We start from the raw sequence: 18,652 nt of genomic DNA, 5'->3' as shown, positions 1-18,652 counted from the left end.
TGCCTCTAGGAGTCATTCATGGGTTTAGCCACTGTACAGATGATTTAAAGGAGAATCGCTAAGACCTTGTCTTGTCATCATCAAAGAACAGACTAAAAGATTCTATGACCAGACTGGGAGCTTCAACCTAATCCTGTCCTCCTGATGTTTTCCTAGTTTACGTGTGTGGAAAAGATCCACCCCATGCTACCCACAGTTTTAAAACAGAACTTGTTTTTAATATCCTGGTGATACCTGAGGCCACCTTTTAATGGATGAAAGCTTATCCAGAATTGTAGACGTTGAGCTTCTTAGATCTGCAATGTTAACACCACTGCTCCCTCAAGATAATACAGGACTTTCAACAGAAGCTATTATTAGTGGGGCGCCTGGGTGGCTCAGTTGGCTAAGCGACCGACTCTTGGTTTCGGCTCAGGTCACGATCTTGCGGTTTATGGGGTCCAGCTCCAAACTGGACTCGCGCTGACAGCACGGAGCCTGCTTGCGATTCTGTCTCCCTCTGCCCCTCCCCTGCTTTAGTGTGCCCTCTCCCTCTCTTTCTCAACATAAATAAATAAGCTTAAAAAAAAAAAGTTATTATTAGTTATTTTCCAATCTTCCCGAGAACTAAACAAAGTTTTGTCTAAATTGCTGTAGGAATTTTGGGTTCAGTTAAAGGAAGACTTATTTCATGCTATCAGTGATTCAGCAATCATCCTACCTATTGAGAGAATGTATAAAATTTCTGACTCCAGAGGAAGAGTATTTTGTTTTGGACATGCATCTAACTTTCATGAAAGAGCAGAAGATTGGTATCATTTTGTTTCCTATTGGACTAATTACCTGGCTCTCAGATAATTGGAAATAATCTAACATATGGAGAGACTTGAGTGTTTAAATTCCTAATTATTCTTCACTCTCCTTTCCATTGACTTTCTACTTTTCAGTCAAAATCCAGGCCCTAGGTTTTTACTATCACATCCCTTATACCAGCTCTTACACGTGCAAAAGATTTAACTTTTTGTGTACAAAGAGTGATTTATTCCTTGGAGTTGGAATCTGTGTCTGGTTCATTTTGATTTTCAAAAAGCATCTTATCATATTTTTTTGAAACAAAAATTGAGCAGGAATTGTTTTACTGTCATATGAATTTCTCAGATAGTCAATCTTTCTTGACTGTGAATATAAAGAAAGGACAGAGCTTTAAGAATTATCAGTGAATTTCTAGGACAGGCAAAGAAAGCAGATTGGTGGTTGCTTAGGGAGTTGGGGAAAAGAGGGGATTGACTACTTGGGTGTGGGAGTTTCTTTTGGATAAGAAAAACATTCTAAAATGGATTGTGGTGATGGCTGCACAACTCTGTATGCTACAATTTATTGAATTGTAAAAAAAAAAAAATCACTGTATTACACGGTTTTATTTTTTAAAAATACCCTACCTCAAAAAAAAAAAAAAAAAAAAAAGACAACCATTGAACATTGCCCAGCTCAGAGGAAATATAGGTCAATGATAAAGAGTGAATAGTTTTGAAGAATTATTGCCATAGTAGGAAAATGTTAGGAAAAAAGAATTCAAGGAGCAGAGTTGGTTTACTGTTCAGTCTTAATGTAAGCAAGAATCAATTAACTTTAGTAGGCTGCTTAATTTTCTTAAAAATGTTTCTTACTTTAAGGCAAATCTCCTGTATTAATATCAGTCCTCTTCTTGGTTATTCTACACAAGTACCTTACCCATTCAATTTAATTTAATTTAGCTTCTAACTTAAGAGCTACTTAAAAAAAAAAAAATCTAGGAGTGCCTGGGTAGCTCAGTTGGTAAAGCAACTGACTGTAGATTTCAGCTCAGGTCTTGATCTCACGGTTTGTGAGTTTGAGCCCCGCATTGGACTCTGTGCTGACAGTACAGAGTCTGCTTAGGATTCTCTCTCTCTTCCCCTCCCCTGCTCTCTCTCTCTCAAAATAAATACATAAACTTTAAAAAATATATAAAATAAACAAACTTAGACTGTTTCCAAATGTTTTCTGCACAAAACAGCTACACAACAATACAAGATACGATTATAATGGGAAAAGAAAAAAAAAACAAAACACCTGTTATGTGGTTGAATGTTATAATATCCTAGTCTCCTGCCTGGAGGTAAAATTATTATCAGTTATATTAACATAAAATACATTCCAGCAGAGCAAGGCCAACGAATGAGAAAATGTTCTGAGAAACCGGAATTAAAGTCCAAAGGGTCTCCCTACCTTTACTTCATTCTTTATAATAACGAGAACTGTCCCCCAATACCTCAATTCACATTGCGTGTGAAATGTTTTTACTGCAACTGTTCACCAGAAAAGAAATTACCTCTATCCCTACAGCAGTGTGGAATTTTAAATTAAAGAAATGACTTGTAAATTCCCAGAAATCCCCAAGTGAGATATAATTTAGCTGTTACTAAAGACCAAGGGGACAGCATTCACTTTATTCTAGATTTTTAGAGTACAAAACCTCAGCAAACATCTCATGTAATTTGTTTTTAGATCATAAAATAAAATTAATGTTAGTCTAGGTCCTAGGCACTTAGATTGGCTTTGTAAATTATTGGCTGACTCATACTCACTACAGTCATCCATTTTATGCCAGAGGCTTTATTAGCAGTACAGGAACACAAAGAAATGGTAAACGAAAGAATCCTCGATTAGTGTGCTAGGTGTTTTCAGATCTCCAGAATCTCCCAACTGTTTGTATGCTTTTCTTTTCCTTAACAATAACCTATGTATATCAAAATAAGCCACTTAATCCCTTGGGTAAACCAAAGCTGAAGGAATGAAAAAAAGATTATTGTTGATTTTACATGGAGAACTACTAGGAAATTTTACCTAAATTATAAGTGAAACATAGAAATATAAGCAAAGTACAGAAAGACAGATTCCAAATCAACCAAAAGGAAATTTAACTGCATGGTATAGACAAGTTTTCAGAGAAGGGAAATCATGTACTAGAGAGAATATTTCAATGACTATCTTTGATACGAAACTATATATATACATATTCATATATATGTATAATCTATTCATAATATATGTATATATTATACATGGCACATAGTTTATACACTATATACATAACATACATATATATATTTACTTTTTAAAGGCAATCTCTTGACTGTATATTCTTCTAAACATATGGGCTATAGATAATTCTGAAAAAATAATAAAGAACAATAATTTTGGGAAAGTTTGGGTCTCTTTTCTCTCTTCTGGTAGGGAAGATGTTCACAAAAACATACTTACTGATGATCTAACTTTTTGCTGTAAGAATTTAGAGTCCTAAAAAATTCCTAACCCTGGGGAAAATAGTATCTCCACACAACTTACCCTTTTGACTGTACATTCAGTTTTAGGCACAATTAGTTTCCCCAATGACCAATGCTTTACAGAAAACAAGAAAGAATATTCAAAGAAAAATATAGAAGATCGTATATTCAAGGGCAGGGAATTGGTGACGTTAATCATCTCTCAAATTAAGAATCTTAGACCACCTGCATCAGTGTCATCTAGCAAGTGGGCTAAAATGCAGAACCATGGGCCCAACCCAAGAATGAATCAGCATTGCTGGGGGAAGGGGTCAGGAATCTGCATATTTCACACATATACCATGCATTTCTGGTGTATGCTAATTTTGAGTCACTGCTACATTTCTGCAACATTTAGGAAGCAAAGCAAGCCTCTCGTTGTATTTGAGGATTGGCACTAGGAAACCAGTGTTTATAAGGTCTTTGTCTTCTGTCAGCCTGGAGCAAGGAGCTGAAGGCAGCAGAGGCAAGGCTGAAAGCAAAGGCAAAGCAATGTTTTAAACAGAGAAAAGAATTTACCTTCAAATAGACTCCAAACCCTTATGTAAGAATGTATGGATTTCATCGTACTGAAGAGAATATGCAAATCTTCCTAAATAGAATGCTACAGATATTAAGAGAGAAAAGTACTATAATTTTCATGTTTCCAAATGGGCATAGGAATGTACAACCAGGCTTGACATTTTAGGTTTCATTTCAAACAGAAGTGGGTAAGCAACAAAAATAAAATAAATCAAAACACCCTTATGACCAAGTGCTCTGCACTCTGGAAAAGAAGTTGCTTGTTATTTTTTCCCCAGGGTTATTATTACGATGATAAGTCCCTTTTTTAATAAAAGGGTGAGAGATGTATTTTTTCCCATAACATTCCACCAAGTCCCTTTTTCTCCTCTTGCAGTTTCCAAACAATGCTGAGAAATCATCCATACACTCAATTTAGTAGGGACAGACAGCATGCTCATATCTAACAGCGCTGTAGATGTAAAGAATTTCCTATATATCATGAAGGGGTACAAATTCATTTCCACAAGCAAAGATTCAAATGGCTGATTCCCCTTCTGAATCAGAAATCATTGTTTCTTGTTATTTTTATGACAACCCAGCATTTCATTTAATTACATTTTACAGTGCTCACTCACTCACTAGGCATTAATCATCATAATGTCCACCTGTGACAAAATAAAATCCCAAACGAAAACAATAGTGAGAACTACCACCCAAACCACACTGAATAAAACCCAACACATACAGTGTCTCTGGTACCAAAATTCACTAGCAGCTGTTGCCCGCGATTCTCAATGTTTAATGCTTACTTCAAAACAATGGAAACCAAAGCACAGTTTTTCTTACACATATCTCTAAACAGAGCAGACAAGGGCGCCTGGGTGGCTCAGTCAGTCGAGCGTCTGACTCTTGATATGGACTCAGGTCATGATCCCAGGATCGTGCGACGGACGGAGCCCCACGTCAGGCTCCCCACTGAACATGGAGCCTGCCTGGGATTCTCTCCCTCTCCCTCTGCCCCTCTCCTGCACTCACACACTCTCTCTAAAAATTTAAAAAAAAAAAATTAATGTCAAAAAACAGATAAATAAAATAAACAGAGCAGATAATCATGTTCCATGCGTCATTACACCCCTCTCCTACCATGACCTATCCATCTTCCCTATCCAGTTTCAACATAAAACCTAGAATAACAGGTAAGAAAATCAATAAAGCTGCTAAGGAAACTGGTACTTGAAGAATGTTTCACAAAACCAATCATTCCCCAAATAAAGTTTATTTGGAAAAGAATACAACATGGTCATATAAACTTAAGTAGGACATATCTAGCAATATTAATGAGTCAAATTATATTAAAGTGAGGTCACAGTTCATGTCTGATTATTCCCACGAATGGAAAGGGGTAGAGGTGTAGCTAAACCAAAGGCAGATGCTTAAAAACGACCATAACCCATTTATATGCTTTCATTTCATGTTTGTGTCTAAAGATTTAGATGAGAATTTATATAAACTCACATATAAAGAAATATGCTGCCCAAATAATCACAATTCTTTTTGCTTTGCCTGCTTTACTGGAGATAGCATCGCCAATAACGTCTATACAAGGTGCTACCACGTGACAAGCTCTCTCCTTCCTGACGAACACAGCATAAGGCTTTCTGCATTGCGGTTCATAACTCCTCCGGGTTGAGGAAAATAGCAGTGACAATTTAAGAGTTTTTGACATATAGCTGATTTCATCAGAAGAAGGTGTTATATATGTTCTTCTCAAGAACTTTATGTTCTGGTGAGGAAAACGTCAACAGATAAGTGGCAAGAGTAGCCTGTATATCATGCAATAATTGTTCATGATTCTCTAAAACAAAACAAAACAAAACAAAATTAAAAAACCTAGAGGTAAACAAGCATGAAAGGACTAAGAAACATGCCTGGATCTTCTCACAGGACAGGGGTTTTGAGGCAATTCAGTGCTAACCCCAAGACTATTCAATGAAACCAGAGCCTTTCCTAGATCAGGGGAAGAATTCAAAAGTACCTACGACAGCCAGTTCACCATCTTCAAAGGATAAGGAGCCAAAGATAAAAAAAAAAAAACAAAAACAGAGCTGACTGCTTTGAGAGCAAAGTGAAGAGAGAATTAGGTCCAGTGAGTTCAAAGGGAAGTTTTGCTTTTTCACTAGTAGAGGGCAAAACAAACATACTGAACTTGGGGACTGTGATCTGTTTGCACAAGTTAGCTGTTGACCTCGGACAAAACAATCAATCTCTTTGAAGGATAATGTCCTCATCTATAAAACAGTTACATTAAGATCCACCAGTTGTTTTTTTTTGTTTTTTTGTTTTTTTTTTCCACAGGGCTCAGAGCAATGAAAATCAAAGACGATGATGCACTTGAGATCACTTTGTAAATGATAAAGAACTATTAGTAAATGGAGATTTGGGAGCTTTTTTAAAGGAAAAGGACAAAAGCCAATTTCAGGTAAAATTATAAAATCATCCATTTTTTTGACGCAGGACAGATTTCTATGCAACAGTAGCAGCTGTGGATCCATGTCATTTTTTGATGAGCAGAAATGGGAAATTGTCGATTGGCTTACTGATTTCTCTCATGATACAATGTTATTGTAGTAATACATTAGTAATAGATTTTATTCATTAATGAACCAGGAAGGGTAATCTGCTAGACTTAAACATTGACTAGATACAACTCTCTACCTCAGCAAACAATGTTTTGACCCGTTATTACAAAGAGCCAGACACATAAATAATTTGTCCTATTTCTCATTATAGATTATTAGTCACTAGGAACCAAACTTTATAAAACTTAAGTCCTGGGCAGAATGTTTCAATGTATACATATTTATAAGTTATTAACTTTGTTACTCACTTCAGCCTTACACATCTCAGTAGAGCAGTAACTGTTACAAGCCCAAATCAACAACCAGTTTCCTCTTTTCCTTAAGCAGAGACTCAAAGGCAGTTACAGACCCACTGTTTCATTATAACATGAAAATAGTAAGCCTTGGGCTATGCGAAAGGTTTCTCAAATGTCAGTATCTAACTTGGAGAAAATAGAGGGAAGGAGAAATAGAGGGTGTCGATTTGTTGGGCATGCTTCTGGCTGCAATATTTTAAAATTACAAGCAAGCAAGTAAAACATAAGGCTTCATATGTGAAAGTGGAAAATAGTTCAGCAGTCTTCCGTTCAAAGACAAAGTAATTTTTTTCTTCCCAATAACTCACCAGAAAGAAATGGGCACTTAGGGATCTTAAGGGGTTTTTCAAATAATATTCAGGAAAAAAAAAAAAATATATATATATATATGTATGTGTATATATATATGTATGTGTGTATGTGTGTGTGTATATATATATATATAAAACCAGAACAGGAACAGCACATTATTTAGAAATAAGACCTTCTTTTAAAATGGTTGCCCTGTCTTTAAGGATGGATGCCATATAAAATGGGCAGATGTATCTTTATAACTCATCATGCTTATATGTAAATTCTCTGGCAGATATAAATCCATCTTTGTCTTCATCTTCTTTATCAAAAATATCCTCCACCAAAACATCATGATGACTTTCATTCACCACTGCACCATGCTTTTCAAACTCCTTCTTTAAATACACTTTAACCTACAAAATAATGGGTCTCATTAATAATTCTAATTCATAAGACACCCACACCAAGCCTGTTAATATCACAGAGTGGACTGGTAGTTTACCGGATTATATACAACAATGACTAACCAACTGCTTTACAATGTATCATTGGATATATTTCCAATGACAGTAAAGGAAAGTTTTTTTTCTCCTTAAAAACTGTTGCTATACTGCTCCAATATAGACACAGAATATTGCTCAGAGGCAAAGATAAGGTTTATATCATCCAGTAGGGCACCTGGGTGGCTCACTTGGTTACACGGCCCAGTCTTATTTTGGCTCAGGTCATGGCATTGAGCCCAGAGTGGGGCTCTATACTGACAGCTCGGAGACCGGAGACCGCTTGGGATTCTTTCTCTCCCTCTCTCTCTGCCCCTCCCCCACTCACACTCTCTCTTTCAAAATAAATAAATAAACTTAAAAAAAAAGAAAAAGAAAAAGAAAAGCACCCAGTGAAAGGATACTACCTGCTCTTAATCTGAGTCTAAATAAAGCCAAGCATTTGAAAAACTGTAGTCTTTCATTCCATTGAATTATCCAGATCTCTAACTAGGGTCAGAATTCCAGGTACTTCTCCCTTAAAATCAGATTAAAGAATGGCATTTAAAAAATTTATTTAAAAATTTTTCAATTTTTTAAATTCCAGTATAATTTACAGTGTTATACTAATTTCAGATGTACAATATAGTGAGTGATTCAACAAGTCTGTACATTACTCAGTGCTCATCATAAGTGTGCTCTTAATCCCCTTCACCTATTTCACCCATTGCTCCCACTTGCCTCCCCTCTCCTAATGGCATTTTTTAATTTAAGTAAGTGTCTACTAATAGTCCATGCTGTGGATCTGGCTATGACCATGCCTCATGACCTCCCAATCTCAGAAATTAAAGCAAAATCCAGCCTGATGAGTGCTTACACTAAAAATTTTCACTCTCATTCAGATATTTAAAGACATAAACAAAATCCTGTTCCCAATTACCCACTAGATTGACCATAATGCAGTTTAACCTGTATTTTCATTTTTAATCAGAGCTCTATTGCTCCTTCTGTTAGATCAGTAATTTCAAGTCCTCCTTCCTGCCCCTATCGCCAATATACAAACATATGACATATTTATTTTTAAGATTAAGGAGATTTAATGAAGTTGTTAAAAAAAAAAAAAGGATGATAAGGCCACATGGATTAATGTAGAATATATCCCAAGGATATACTGTGAGAATAAAGCAAGATGTCAAATATTACGTATATCATGCTATTTTTTATGTAAGAAAAGAGGAAACAGGAATATATATTCATGTTTGCTTGTATTTGCATAAAGAAACCCTGGAAAGATACATTAGAAGTAAATAAAACTGGATGCGGAAAGGGACAGATCACATAGAAGAGGATGTGGGTGGGAGAAAAACTTTTTAATAAACACCTTTTTTAACTGGATTGATTTTTTTTTAACGTTTATTTATTTTTAATTTTTTTTTTAACGTTTATTTATTTTTCAGACAGCGAGAGACACAGCATGAACGGGGGAGGGGCAGAAAGAGAGGGAGACACAGAATGGGAAGCAGGCTCCAGGCTCTGAGCCATCGGCCCAGAGCCCGACGCGGGGCTGGAACTCACAGACCGTGAGATCGTGACCTGAGCTGAAGTCGGACGCTTAACCGACTGAGCCACCCAGGCGTCCCTGGATTGATTTTTTTTTTTAATGTGCTGTATATTTAAGGTTTTTTAAATGAAAGGTTACTGAAATTTACCTTGGATAGAAAAAAGTCCTATGACTGGTAATAGTACAAGGTGTTATAAATTTAGTAGCTGTAGATCATGACCCTATGAGTTCATAATAACTTCGCTTATTTAAGACTTAATCATTTCCTGGCCATTAGAATGAAATTGATTGAAACATAAAAAGGGACTTGATTTCTGACCAGCCAGGCCACAATGGAGAATATGGGCAGACAAAAAAACTGAGTAGCTCTCTACCTCCAATCCTTTCCTCACAACAGCCAGACTAAGACAGGTATGTGTAAAAATGGCTGCGAAAGCCTAAATGAATTACAGGGAGAAGACTTCTTCCATTATCTTTACGCAAACACCAGAACTAAGAGGGGGCTGGGAAAGGTCTTCTGCTCTAGAAAATCCAGACCAGAGTCTCCTTTCTCCAGGTGCTACCCAGAACAAAATAACCCAGCAGGTGGGCCGTTTGCTGCTAAATGCCAGGAAATTACAACAAAGGGCATTTAACAGCCAGTTGACAGTTTTAAACAGAAACTGTCAACAGGAGATATTTCTCCAGACATCCACATTTCTTATATAGCAACTTCAAAATGGGAATTGTCTTAGCAAAATGGACCTTTCAAAAACTCAGAAAGAGGGAAGGATACAGTAAACCTTAAACATGGTGGGGTAGGGGTGGGGGGAGAGGGAAGCAAAAGAATGAATGGTGTTGAGTCTCAATATATTTCTCTCCAAAACAATGATTTCCTATTTTTATTTTTTTTTTAATTTTTTCTTTTTCAACGTTTTTTATTTTATTTTTGGGACAGAGAGAGACAGAGCATGAACGGGGGAGGGGCAGAGAGAGAGGGAGCCGCAGAATCGGAAACAGGCTCCAGGCTCCGAGCCATCAGCCCAGAGCCTGACGCGGGGCTCGAACTCACGGACCGCGAGATCGTGACCTGGCTGAAGTCGGACGCTTAACCGACTGCGCCACCCAGGCGCCCCAATGATTTCCTATTTTTAAAAAAGCCAATATTCAAAGCATCAGTATTATAAGAAAACTTATAAACAATATTTTATCCAAACAAAGATAAATTTTCTTTAGAAGTATATTTTTTAATAAGTGAGAAGAAACAAGCAAACAAAGGAGTAAGAAGAAGGAAAGATCACCTCATCTTTAGAGAGTTTCCAGTCATCATTAAGATCCATTTCTTGGAATGACTCATGGGATCTTGGTCCATTTCGAATCTCCAAGAGATCAATGTTGAATATCAGTGTACTCTCTGGGGGAATTTTACCTGACATGAAGAGAGACGGAGGTTAACTTTTACTTAAACAATCCCAAAGTTTTGATGACAGGAAACTTATGACACTGAACAAAATATTCTTTTGATTGAATTAAATGAACAGTCTTCCTAAGGCTATCACATATGATGTGAATTACTTGTAACTATATGTTACTCAAACAAATAGAATAGCAAAGGAATAATCCAAACTGGTAGATCAAAAGCAGTCTGTGTTTGGCTTTGCAATTACAAACTGTTTCGTGCACACAAACACACACCATACATAGAGATGTGCCTAATGGCCTGGTATTAAATTTCAAATATGATTAAGATATTATATATTACATGTCAAGAATGACTTAAAGGGCTGTAGATAATTCAGAGTTAATTATAGTACAAGTGATTTAACTAACTTTGGCGGGGGGGGGGGGGGGGGGGGGGGGCGGTGTCACAAAAGTCCTGACCTAGATATACATAGAGTAGTAGCATTTCTACCACTAGGAGGCAGTATCTAACTGAGAGAGATCTGGTGTCCCAGGAGCCGGTATTAAAGCTTAAACTTGCCCCTCTTTAAGCCTATTTCCTCATTTATAGAATGCATTTATAAAATGCAGAATCTGTTGGGAAGATGGAGGAAAATAAAGCTATGCAAAATATTTAGCATTCTGCTTCATAAATAGTAAGCTCTCAATGTATTACTAAAACATAATTCTCTTATAAGCTTTAAAAACAATACAGAAAGTTTCAACAATTTCAGACTTGGGAAACACCTCCTCTGATATAGAACATATATATAATTATATACATATTCTGAAGACATTTCATGAGAGAGAAGAAATTAAAACAAATTTCTGAGAAGGGAGATAAAAATCTTTTAAAACATGAAAAGAGCTCTATTAAAAGTCCCAGGGGCCTTTTCAAAAAAATACTTTCTGGGCAGTATGAACAATTTTTTTTTTTTTCCAATTTGTTTCCTTATAACTGTATTTAACATAAAGGTCTGGGTAAACATTGCAAATATTTCTTAGTCCCCCCCCCCCCCCCCATCCAAATCCCACATATTTCTGTCAAGGAGCATTTGTTAAGTATTAAAGAGAACAAAACTTACACTCTGTGCCCAAGCTTACCATTCCAGATCTAGACAGAGAAGGGGCATGCACTAGGTCGTTGATAAAACTGGTGTCTTTCCAAAGGAGACATGCAAACGTGGTACCAAATGACTACAAAATTAGTGTTAAATACACATTAGCAGAATTAGTTTCATGACTCTCAGTTTGGACAAAATGACTCAAATTTAGAACTCTGCTTGTCCTACAGTAAAAATGAGTTAAATACAGTATGGAGTAAGAGTAATGGATTAATTCTACATATACATTAAAGGTGAGGCAATAAAGATACAGCAGAAAGGTGAAAGAATACATTTGAACATCAGAGAAACATTTTCTAGATACCGGATTTTCTTCTCTAAAGAGATGATTATCATAATAATTGAATTTGGTTAGTAAATTGCATTCTATGCATAAGATTTATATAGCAAGTTCCATTTTAGAATATAATGTTACAAGGGCACCTGGGTGGCTCAGTTGGTTAAGCATCTGACTTCAGCTCAGGTCAGGATCTCACAGCTCATGAGTTCGAGCCCTTCCTTGGGCTCTGTGCTGACAGCTCAGAGCCTAGAGCCTGCTTCCTGTTCTACGTCTCCCTCTCTCTCTCTGCCCCTCCCCCGCTCATACTGTCTCTGTCTCTCAAAAATAAACATTAAAAAAAAAAGAATATAATGTTACACATATGGCATTTACTTTCTTCTCTGGAAACTGGGGTTAGGATTCTCACTTTGTAACTGGTTAAGTTTAGACCTAAGGATACTGTGAAGTCTGTTATTGCTACAGTATCAGAGTGGTTCCCTGTCTGGTTCTGGTGACTACTTAATAAATTTTTTTCTTCATTATGTAATACATGCCCATTGTAGAGAATTTGGAAGAGACAGAACCAGAAATAAAAATAATTCCGACCCATCCATTGTTATCATTCTTAATTATTTCCTTGTGATTCACTCTGTGTGTGTATATACTTTTTTCTAATACTTACTCTTGGATATAGTATAGCTTTATTTTCCACTTTTCTTTTTTTTTTTTTTTTTTCAACGTTTTTTATTTATTTTTGGGACAGAGAGAGACATAGCATGAACGGGGGAGGGGCAGAGAGAGAGGGAGACACAGAATCGGAAACAGGCTCCAGGCTCTGAGCCATCAGCCCAGAGCCCGACGCGGGGCTCGAACTCACGGACCGCGAGATCGTGACCTGGCTGAAGTCGGACGCTTAACCGACTGCGCCACCCAGGCGCCCCTATTTTCCACTTTTCAATATAATATTATATCTTACCCATTTGGATATAATTTTTTTAATCCTTGAAATGCCATTTTTTAATAACTGGGCCATATTTTAGTTAACCCTTCTCATTACACATTGAAGTTGATTTCAATATTTTTGCTGTTAGAAACAATGTAGTGGGGCACCTGAGTAGCTCAGTCCGTTAAGCTTCAGACTCTGGCTCAGGTCATGAACTTGCCCCATGAGTTTGAACCCCGCATGGGGCTCGCTGCTGTCCGCACAGAGCCAACTTCACCAACTTCAGATCCTCTGTCCCTCTCTCTCTGCCCCTCCCTTGCTTGTACGCTCTCTCTCTCTCTCAAAAATAAACATTTTAAAACAATGTAGCAATGGACATGCCTGTCCACAAATATTTCTCCTGATACCTGATTATTCCCTTAGGTTAAATTAGAAAGGAAATATATCTTGTGCAGGAAACATCATCTGGCCTCTTGTAAATAGCCCTTTGGAAAGCTGCGTGGCTCCCCACTCACACAGCAGGTGTACATCCTGGAACAAACTAGCACAAAGTCTCCTGGAATCAGCTAGCCTATTTGCTTCTAATTTATAACACTCATTTCATGTCACTCCATCAGGTTTTATAAGTGAATTATAACAACAGTTATAAAACAACTTTAACACAAGAATGAAAACAACCCCCCAAAAAAAGCTTTGTTAAAGAAAACTTCAGTTGTGAGCCCCCTGCAGCCCACATCTAAACCCCATTTAATACCTGAATAATCTACATTTCACATGTTCAACTCATCGAAACACTTATGTGGAATAATCTTTCTTTTTGGTGTTAAAATAAATTGATGAGTTTCAGCTGGGGAGGATGAAAACGTTCTGAAACTGGATAGTGGTGATGCTTGTACAACAGTGTGAATGTTCATAATGCCATTGAATCGTACAGTTAAAAGCGGTTAAAATAGGAACCATTATTTTGTAAGTATTGTGCCATAATTTTTTAAAAACCATTCTTTTGGTTAATATGGTGGTAAATTGTTAATGATAGAGTTAAAGGTTCCAGAACTTTGTATCAGTAGTTCAGTTGACCATTAAGATAGAATGGCTTTAATTTGGCCGTCTCAAATGATAATCAAGATGCAATCATACTTAAAAAAAATAATAATACACATCTTCTACTTCTGGGGGAAAAATACATACTAGTTACGCTGACTTCTGTCTCCTAATCCAGAGAAGAACCCCAATGCTGTAGTAAAAATGTGAAATTGTTATTACCTTTTCCTTCTTTTCCATAGCCCAGGGCAGGAGGAATGGTGAGCTTTCTCTTCTCTCCTACACACATTCCCTTCAAGCCCTGGTCCCAACCTTTGAGAGCCTCCAGGATGCCCAAGGTAAACCAAATGGGCTGACCATTGTTATGTTTGTGACTACAATAGAAAGAAAACATATTAGAACTCTTTAGTAACTTTATTTTTTTATTGATGTGGGAGCATTTTATTCTACCAATAAGTGATTCAGTTTGGGAATTAACAAAAACAGCTATACACATACACACAAAACCAGGTTAATTTTGTAATAATTTAATCCACTGCCCCTATTTCTTGATGCAAATTTCATACAATTGAATCAAGTAGAGAAGGGCAGAGGGAATAATAATAAAAACAGTTAATAATTATTTGAGATTTTACTGTGTACCAGGTATTACCCCAAATTCTTTGCCTCTTTTAACTCTGTGAGAATGATCATATGAGGTAAGTACCATCATTTCCCCATTGTACAGAGGAGGAAACTGAGGTTAAATGTGCTGGTATTTGATCTAACTCCAAACTTCAAGGTCTTAACCACAGCGATGCTGTCCCAGGAACATCATCCCGGGCAGAAGAGGGAGAAAATCATGGAAAATGGGTGAATTTGGGAAGAAAGAGAAGTTAAGGAGAAGTTACTGCCAAGACAAGTGGGTCCACACCCACATGGACACTGGAGAGTCAGGAGCACAGCATCTTCTAGTCTGCCTATAAACCCTGCTGATGTACAGTCTCGTGATGGCTCTGACAGGTGGAAATGGCTGCTCTTCAACCCGAACCCCACCTAGATGCTGCCTGCAGGCATTTTCTGTGGGGCTGTGCAGGGAAACCTGGGGGAGTTGTCCCTCAAGGACTGAGGAAGAAGGAAATGATCAAAATATCCTGGCTTAGGACCTGGAGAGAGGCCAGCCTAAGAAACCCAGCCTGCCAAGCTACTGGGGGGCCTGAGGGCTGAATAGCACCTGAGCCTCAGTTCGCTCCTTTTTGGTACATACGGAAAGTATTCTCAAGGATATCGTATAGGTGAGAATGAGAAATCACTCTACTAGGTTTCATGGACATCATGGTTAATTACTAAATCTAGGTAAAAGCCATTACTTCCTCTTTTCTTAATTTCCCCCTATGACTAAAGAAACAAATTGCCAACTGTAGAACACTTGGGAAGGCTGGAAAAGAATAAAGAAGGAAGAAAACAATCTGCCACCCAGTGCTGACTACAGTTTTGGTACATTTCTTGTCACAGCTAAAGGATTTAAGCTATTTACCACACAGGCTATTATTCTAGACATGGCAAACATGCTTTACCACAGATCACTTGATGGTACTGCTTCATAAAACTCAGGGTAAGCAGTTCCTGACCATTTACACTGAGGCCGCATGACAACCGTCCCCTCATCAGGTACCAGAACTTTATTTATTTATCTTTTTAATGTTTATTTCTTTTGAGAGAGAGAGGGAGAGACAGAGTATGAGTGAGGGGAGGGGCAGAGAGCAGAGGGAGACAGAATCCGAAGCAGGCTCCAGGCTTTGAGCTGTCCGCACAGAATCCAACGTGGGGCCAAAACCCACAAACCCGCAAGATCGTGACCTGAGCCAAAGTCAGACGTTTAACCGACTGAGCCACCCAGGCGCCCCCCTGCTTTTTTTTAATGGGTACTAAAACTTTAGTAGCAAACTGCTAAATAATGTTGTATGGCTACCACCAAAGGACAATAGGTTTTTCATTCTGAGACCTGAAAGACATCAGGCTGTATCTAAAAGAGATCAGACTAAAAATAAAGATGCAGTTGAAAATTTTAAATGCATACCTTAATCTTGTTTAACATCTACTGTGGCACTGGCCTTGTTGCTAAGAAGATGGAGCTGTTGAGAATTCTATGGCAAGCCACTGTTTCAGAAATGTTTGCAAAGGCTAACAGAGTTCAGAGAAGAACGCCATTCATTTCTCCAAAACCTGACAGACCAGGTCTGAATGCTCAATAAAGGCAGTTCATCCGAAAATGAGGTCTAGGATGGGCCACAAAGCTTCACTACTTTCGTTCATGTCATTTTCTCTACCTGGAATGTCCTCCTTGCCCCCATTCTCCACCTGGAAGGAACCCTCCACCCATCTTTCAAGACCCATCTCAATTATGATCTCTGGGAAGTCTTTCTCTTACCCCACCCCCCCAGAGCATCATTAATGCCAGACTCCATTATGCTTTGCAAACACTTTGAACACTCTGTACTACATAGCATGAGCTATTTACTTGTCGTCCTCCTTCCTGTAGATGATGTACTGCTGGAGGACAGGAGCCCACTCTTAAGTCACCTTTGCATCCTCAAGGCCTGACTTGTGATCACTCAACAAGGGTTTGTTAGATGGACAGATAAATGAATGGACAAGGATGGAGAAGCCAAAAAGTTTTAAACTCCCTAGTCTCAAACACAGGGCCTAACATAAAAGAAATGCTCAATAAATAATCTTGGAATGGAATGAAGAGAATCAATGCCTAATTAGAAATCATTACACTTGTAAAACATCCATGTTGCAATTTCTTTGTTCGTATAGAACAGAAATAATGATAGTGTAACCACCTGAAAATCATTCACTATAGTTATTGGATTAATCTTTCATGGCCATAACCATACCCATCAATGAAATCTTTGAATTTTCTAGAAAGAAAAAAAATAATGAAACAAATCATGGGACTATACCTTGACCAAAATGTCATTTGTACGAACAAAAATTAAACAGATCAATAGGCTAGCATTAGCATATCCTACAACAAGCAAATAAATGATTGTGTATTCTGCTCATGAAGTCCCTGCGAAAAGTTTTAAGTAAATTTCACCTACACCAAATTCAAAATGGAATTGAGTCATTTTCCCTTGGGAATGGAGTTTGAGAAATGAAATTCCTTTACAGTTTTTTTCTACTTATTGCCTAATTACACACCTAGATACTTCTGCAATATGTCAAAGATTCTAGTTCTAATTTTTAGAGTAAAAATTAACCTTTATCCTTACCGCACGTTTCCAAGTTCCAAGGAACTTCAAAGGCACCGTTATTGTCTTTATTGTTTTTAACCAAATTGTTTGTCTTGATTGTCTTTAAACAATTTCCTTTCCCAAAGAAGGAAATAACAGATTTCAATTTTTCAAAAGAGAAGTAAAACCTGATACAGGCTACCTTTCCTGCCAGAGAGCTCGCATAGGTCGATGGGTTCTTCACTACTTTACCTGCGAGGTGTAATTACTTACGTGGAGTGAAATAAGGAGCCATCCTTTTCTAAGTAGCCTTCATAGTGGACCAACATCAAATCTCCCCCTTTGGTCTTGCGATGGCAGATGAACGGCTTCTGGAGCACCTCAATCTTCACTTCTGGTTCAGGGATCAGAGCCCCACTCAAAGAAGTGACCAACAACGTCAGCACCGCGTTCCACAAAAAAAGCCTCATGCTGCTGGCGCAGGAAAGTTCCTACAAAAACAGAGAAAGGGCCCCCGACCTCATAGAACTAAGAAAGTATTTGAAGGCTTCAAGACAACGGCCTTTGGCAAGTTCATGACTACCGCTTCCCAGCAGACGTGGCACACTTACTACGACAACTTTCCCACGTAATGCGAACCCACCTCTAAAGCGTTAAACCCCAAACCCGGGCCTGACTGGCTCTCACAGGTTGGCTCTTGGGAACGATGACTCCCCATTGGCTAGCATTGCAGTCCGCCGGAGCCTCTCAAGCCAATGATGCTGCAATAATTACAGCTGGGCGGAGCCAGGACTTGGTCAGGCCGCGAAGCACAGGGAGGGGTCCTAGAGAAAGGCGGATTAAAGAATTCCACAACCTTGGACTTTGGGAGATCCCTGGGGAACGCAGCTAACCGGAAACTCCTCCGGCAGATTTACAGCTGTGAAGTTTCCCCGCTGAGCGTGCTGAGCCCCCAGGCTAAGTGAAAAGGTAGCGGTATCCGGCAAGTCCTGTTTACTCTTGCGCACGCTGAGAGGTTACTCCCCGCCCCTAGGAGTCCACAATCCTGTATTGTTACTTAACTTACAGTATAAACGATAAAGGCTTAAATATTTCTGTAGGGTTCGCAAAGCGCATTCCCGTTGCGTAAACCTCACTACACTGCCAGTAAGGCAGGTTCTTTAATCCCATTTAAATGATAAATGTATCTGGGCAAGGAGAGGTTAAGGGGTCCTGCTTAAAATTGTTCAGCCCCAAAGCATTTGAGCTCCGCCTTCAAACCCGGTCTTCTGATTCATTCTACAACACCGCATAATGTTATGGCTGCTAACAGTTTATCTCTTAGTGACTTTAATGTAGAAGGTAAATAATAGCTTCTATCGAGGAGACGGACGTGCAGACCTCCACTTTATAGAAGAAACAGTAATCACAGTTACGAGTTACACTGGCTCATCTTAGCTTAAAATTATTAGCTTTACATTTTTCGCCTAATTTCAAAAGCAACACATGTTCATTACAGTCGATTTGGAAGAAACTGGAAAGCACGAAAGTAGGTTTTCCAGTTAAAATA

General features: G+C 38.2%; 1 protein-coding gene across 2 annotated transcripts; it reads right to left on the bottom strand.

Annotated features, from left to right (window-relative positions):
• Nucleotides 1-2,593: 2,593 nt before the first annotated feature.
• Nucleotides 2,594-17,819, bottom strand: FKBP14 (FKBP prolyl isomerase 14). 2 transcript variants are annotated; one of them, XM_058724721.1, is made up of 4 exons: nt 17,377-17,819; nt 14,105-14,256; nt 10,377-10,504; nt 2,594-3,795 (listed from the first exon to the last, which is right to left on the bottom strand). In XM_058724721.1, exons 1-4 carry the CDS (start codon nt 17,571-17,573, stop codon nt 3,757-3,759), a joined length of 516 nt encoding a protein of 171 aa, XP_058580704.1. In that variant the 5' UTR covers nt 17,574-17,819; the 3' UTR covers nt 2,594-3,756. The 2 variants fall into 2 exon arrangements, with proteins under 2 accessions (XP_058580704.1, XP_058580703.1); XM_058724720.1 differs by lacking the exon at nt 2,594-3,795 and adding an exon at nt 7,192-7,469 and having other exon boundaries at nt 17,377-17,781.
• Nucleotides 17,820-18,652: the final 833 nt, after the last annotated feature.

The sequence above is a fragment of the Neofelis nebulosa genome, chromosome 4 (assembly GCF_028018385.1).
Source record: "Neofelis nebulosa isolate mNeoNeb1 chromosome 4, mNeoNeb1.pri, whole genome shotgun sequence".
Classification (NCBI taxonomy): domain Eukaryota; kingdom Metazoa; phylum Chordata; class Mammalia; order Carnivora; family Felidae; genus Neofelis; species Neofelis nebulosa.
This window is presented reverse-complemented; position numbering and strand designations above follow the sequence as displayed.

Excerpts from the sequence above, each read along its gene's own strand:
- FKBP14 (XM_058724720.1), bottom strand. The coding sequence starts at position 17,573 with ATGAGGCTTTTTTTGTGGAACGCGGTGCTGACGTTGTTGGTCACTTCT. Across the intron at positions 14,257-17,376 it reads GGCTCCTTATTTCACTCCAC|TCACAAACATAACAATGGTC; the intron begins GTAAGTAATTAC and ends TTTCTATTGTAG. Across the intron at positions 7,470-10,376 it reads GGAAACTCTCTAAAGATGAG|GTTAAAGTGTATTTAAAGAA; the intron begins GTGATCTTTCCT and ends ATTATTTTGTAG.